This window comes from Aethalodelphis obliquidens, unplaced genomic scaffold (assembly GCF_003676395.1).
Source record: "Aethalodelphis obliquidens isolate GAN/ISIS:26980383/991018 unplaced genomic scaffold, ASM367639v1 scaffold1807, whole genome shotgun sequence".
Taxonomy (NCBI): domain Eukaryota; kingdom Metazoa; phylum Chordata; class Mammalia; order Artiodactyla; family Delphinidae; genus Aethalodelphis; species Aethalodelphis obliquidens.
The window spans coordinates 1-5,040 of record NW_020839718.1 but is presented as its reverse complement, the minus strand read 5'-3'; the positions used below and the strand labels follow the sequence as shown (position 1 = coordinate 5,040).

Here is a 5,040-nt window from a genome sequence, read left to right as displayed (position 1 = left end):
GGGGCTCTGTTAGAATTCTGCCTATTGCAAGCAGTGTCCCCACTTCACGGACCGAAGTGTCTTATTTCCTGAAACTCCTAAGGGAGTTTATCAGTGTTCATTTTATTTCAGTGACCTTGGTGAATGGGAAGACTACCACCTCCGTGAGCAGGAATGGCACCCAGCTTCCTGAGTCCACAGTGTGGCTCTGCTACTTAGTGGTGTGACCTTGGCTGTGCTGCTCTACTTACTCTACTTCTCTGCCTCTGTTTCCCTCATCTGTAAAATAACATGGAGTTAGTGATTGTTCTTTCCTCGTACGGTTTGTTTTTTAAATAAATTTATCTGTTTTTGGCTGCGCTGGGTGTTTGATACTGCTCTCGGACTTTCTCTACTTGCGTCGAGCGGGGGCTACTCTTCGTAGTGGTGTGCGGGCTTCTCATTGCGGTGGTTTCTCTTGTTGCAGAGCACGGGCTCTAGGCGCGCAGGCTTCAGTAGTTGTGGCACGCGGGCTCAGTGGTTTTGACTCGGGGGCTCTAGAGCGTAGGTTCAGTAGTCGTGGCGCACGGGCTTAGTTGCTCCGAGGCACGTGGGATCTCTCTGGACCAGGGCTCGAACCCGTGTCCCCTGCACTGGCAGGCAGATTCTTAACCACTGCGCCATCAGGGAAGCCCCCTCTTAGGGTTTTGATGATTAGATTTAATGCCCAGGGAACTCCAGGAACAGTGCTTGACTGTAAATTGCTTTAAAAGTGATTACTTTTGGAGCTTCCCTGGTGGTGCAGTGGTTGAGAGTCCACCTGCCTGCCGATGCAGGGGACACGGGTTCATGCCCGATCCGGGGAAGATCCCACTTGCCGCGGAGTGGCTGGGCCCGTCAGCCATGGCTGCTGAGCCTGCGCGTCCGGAGCCTGTGCTCCGCAATGGGAGAGGCCACAACAGTGAGAGGCCCGTGTACCGCAATAAAAAAAATAAAATAAAATAAAGTGGTTACTTTAAAAAAAAAATGCTTTTGAATCTGCAATTATGCAATTCAGGTGTGTTAAGCATGTTCATTAATAGGAGTTCCTACTATAAAGAGACCCACAAATAAAAATAGAACTTTTCTTTCTTCTTCTTAACTATTTCTGACTTGCTATGTTATACGTATATGCCTTTTATGGTGGGCTGCCACAAATTTATGTTGGAAAAAGTGGAATTTAAATAAATCTTTACTATGCTAATTTGATAGATTTTGATAACTCATTTCACTAGCATGGTACGATATTACCAGCAGCAGACTAAAATCTGAGTTCACTTCTGGCTCTGCCCCTAAATCCTGATGAGTCCTATAGCTGGAAAGGCTTTTGGATATTATACTACGAATTAGTTATAACATTTACTCTGTTTGTTTAGGAAAAACTGGAGGAGTGCCTAAAGCAGTTAAAGGAGGAAAGAGTAATAAGACTTAAGGCTGATAAATGAGTCAATGAAGTAAACAATTTCTTATACTTTTGGGAGTGTTTTGGTTTTATTTCGATTTGATTTTAATCCATATACACATAGTTTGTAAACTTTAAAACTGTAATATGTTGCAAATTGGTTGTATCATATGGACTTTTGCATTTACTGGTATTTAGTGATCATATGATCTATATTCCAGAAAGCATGTTTTTAAAAATATGAAAATCTCGTTGTGTGTGTGTGTGTGTGTGTGTGTGTATGTGTGTGTGTGTGTATGTGTGCGCGCCCACATGCGCTTTATGACATTAGCTTATGATCTGTTCATGATTCTTTGATTCAAGAAAGCACTTCTTGTGCATATACTATATATACAGTAGCATAAAAGACATGATGAGACTCTCCTGGCAATGAATTAGGAAAGTGAATCATTTAAATAAATTTAAGATTGGAAAACTTCTAAGAATGCAATGAAAGATAAAAATATATACTATAAGAATTACATTAGGTAATGTGCATGAAAGCAGGGCATAATCTAAAAAGTTCTAAATATACTTTATCAGAGGTTGAGTGTAGGGAGGAATTTTTCAAAGTGCATATCCACTGGATTGGCGGACACTCATTCAATAAATGGTGAGCACCTGCTTATATAAGGCAAAAGGGGCATCATGAACATAACAGCCTTTCTGAGAAATACTGGAGTTGACCTTATAGGGGGTTTTAAGTGCATAGGTGATGAGCGGAAGGGGAAGAGTGCACGGGAGTGAATATTTTGAAGGAGCCAAAGAAAACATTGGTGATCGTACATTTAATAAATTGGGTTGGGTATGATTTAGGACTTTTAAACGTAAGCATTAGATATTTTGTTCACTAAAGTTAATTCTTAACATTCAGCAGAGTTGTAATATGTTTTGTTCAGATCAGATTCTATAATTCACTTTCTAATTTAAGGGAAACTTAAAGCAGGTAATTTTCTGATGTGGAATGAGGCTCCATTATGAATTGAACCAGTTAGAAATGTGATCTTTCGTGAAAGATCATTAATAAAACGATAACTTTGGTTTACTTATATACCACCTAAGCGTTATACAGGAAACTTTGTTGGGTGCCTGGGGGTTTTGGTTATTATGTGATAATGGTCTCTGTCTTTACTGGTGGAGAGTTAGGTTAATTACAGATTAATTACATTTTGAGTGTTTTAGTTTTGTTCCTTGAAACTAGGCAAGACTACTTTTGATGACAATGAGAAAAAAATCATGTCAGACATTTTCCGTCTTCTTTTATAGCTAGAACATGAAAATGCCCAGTTAAGAAATGTAACTTTCTCTTTGTCTGAAGCCCTTCATGTCCACAAGCATGATCCTGGATGATGAAGGTGTTTTGGGCAGCATTGAGAATTCTTTTCAGAAGTTCCATGCTTTCTTGGATCTCCTTAAAGATGCTGGGTTAGTTCATTTCTCTTCATGGCGTTCTTCTCTTTGCAACTATAATGGTAGTTTGCTGAGGAACTGGAGCAATTTTCATCACTTATGTGGCCATATTTAGCCAAATTTAGTGTAATTATAGGTAATATAGTTGACGTTTTAAAAGGAGGAATTAAATTTTTTAAGAAATGCAAATAGGGGAGCCTGCTTTGGTAGAGTGGGGAGCCCATTATAAAAGAGTAACCTGTAGACAGAGTAATTAGTAGGTACAGTTTTTTGTAAAGACTAAATTGAAAGCAGTTTTCATTGAAAATATTCGGGAATGGATAAGAATTTTCCTATCTTTCATTTACTTTGCTTGTTTGATAAGTTTGAATTAAAGTTATTTTTGTCTTAGACATAAAAATTATTATTAATCTGCAGGGAAGATATAGGTCAGTGGTTCTCAACCGTGAGCAATTTTGCTGAAAGAGGGAAGTGGAGATTGACAGTTGATGGAGTGGTGTTTTGTCAGTGAATGAGTTGGTGTTGGGAAGGAAGGAACAAACACATTCTTGGAAACTGGAGGAAAGGTGGTAAAGAAGTGTGGGAATGGAGGTGTGACTGGCAGTGGACGGGGTGCACGGTACATGTTGAAGCTGCTAGTGAGACAGTGGGATGTCTCCTAGAGGATGAATCTGGAAAGGGCTGAGAATTTGGGGGAGAGAGAGGCTTGTAGTATGGAGTAGGATGTTGGCTTTTAAGATTTTAGAAGTATTTCATGATTGTAGGTCTGGGGAAATCTAAACTGCTCTTCTGTGATTATAATAACCTTTATCTTTTCTCCTCTCCTCCTCTGGTCCAGGCTTGGGCAGCTGGCCACAATGGCTGGTATAGATCAGTCAGATTTTCATTTACTAGGTCGTCCCCAGATGAACTCTACTGTTAGTAGTCCACCTAAAGAAGAAAAGAAGGCACTTGAAGAAGAAAAATCAGAGTCAAAGCAGAGTGCCCCAGGACCAACGCAAAATCTCCAAGTAAGTGGAGAGGACAGCACTTAAGGATTCTAAGAGTGATCAGCAAAAAGGAAATGACCAAGTCAGGGAGAAAGTAATAATGGTCAGTCTCTAATAGTTCACGTGCTCGGGAGTCCTCCCCAAATCTGAGATTAGTAAATGTGGGCCCGTTTCATGATACTGTATTGTTGTACATAAGAAAACTGGAAGTTCTTTAGAAAGTGTATGAGTTAAAGCAAACTCTCCTTAATGAAGAAAGAAAACATTACAGAAAATATTCCAAATTTTAAGTTGTATAAATGTCTGTTCTATTCATATTTTATCTAGGTTTCTATTTGTATGCAGTCAGCTTAACAATGAAGGAACACTAATGGAGGTACACGTACTGATATAATTTTTAAAATAAGTAATCTTGACATAGCTGATATGTAAGATATTACAGTGACTCACCTGGTCATGGGAATGGGAGGGGAAACCTGTCAGCTTTTCCTCCAGCCTCACTTGGAGCCCCCTTCGCCCAGCTCAGCCAATCTCAGACTGGTCTTGGGAACTGACTGGTCTTGGGAACTGACAGTCTGGTCACAAACTATATTATATACTGTTCACATGTGCCTGGAGGATAGCAAAGAAATTAATTTTCTTACAGAGTAGGGTTTTATTTTTAGTGAGGGGAAGGAAATGGGTAATAACTACCCCAGTCACCAAAGTCTGAAAATGTAGCGGACATAGCCTTGGATATAGCTAGGTTAAGCTGAGAATCACTTGGCAGGATATAATTAGAGAAAAACTGGTTCTGAAATCTTCTGAATAATCAATTGACTGTGTTAATAATAAGATCACAGAGTAACACTGAAGTTTTGAACTCTACTTTTTAATGGTTGGCTTTGTTCATCACTGAATTTTTGTCTTGTCTTTTGTCTTTCCCTCCAGTTTCAGAAAATTACAGGTGATGCTGGGATTCCTTTGCCTGTCGACTCCTTCCATGTCCCAGTCTCTACTCAGGAGGCCTTAGAAACTTCCAAAGATAACCTGGGGGTCGCAGTCACAGAGCAGCAGCAGGAGTCTTTTGAAGATTTCATTGCTAGAACATGTTCTCCTTCAGCAGACGTCATTTCTGGAACTGGAAGTCAAAGAAAAGAAGAGGAATTACCTAGATATAGCAGGTCTTCTTCAGAGAAAATGACCAGAGCATAATATACCAAA

General features: G+C 39.9%; 1 protein-coding gene across 1 annotated transcript; it reads left to right on the top strand.

Moving 5' to 3' along the window:
* Nucleotides 1-2,514: 2,514 nt before the first annotated feature.
* On the top strand, nucleotides 2,515-4,239 carry LOC113617101 (centrosomal protein of 78 kDa-like). The gene is made up of 3 exons (XM_027100400.1): nucleotides 2,515-2,863; nucleotides 3,687-3,858; nucleotides 4,165-4,239. Exons 1-3 carry the CDS (start codon nucleotides 2,763-2,765, stop codon nucleotides 4,189-4,191), a joined length of 300 nt encoding a protein of 99 aa, XP_026956201.1. The 5' UTR covers nucleotides 2,515-2,762; the 3' UTR covers nucleotides 4,192-4,239.
* Nucleotides 4,240-5,040: the final 801 nt, after the last annotated feature.

What these genes read in the sequence shown, in the direction of transcription:
- LOC113617101 (XM_027100400.1), top strand. Translation starts at nt 2,763, where the DNA reads ATGTCCACAAGCATGATCCTGGATGATGAAGGTGTTTTGGGCAGCATT. An exon ending in GATCTCCTTAAAGATGCTGG is followed by an intron (nt 2,864 to 3,686) that starts GTTAGTTCATTT and finishes CCTCTGGTCCAG; the next exon opens with GCTTGGGCAGCTGGCCACAA. An exon ending in GACCAACGCAAAATCTCCAA is followed by an intron (nt 3,859 to 4,164) that starts GTAAGTGGAGAG and finishes TATTTTATCTAG; the next exon opens with GTTTCTATTTGTATGCAGTC.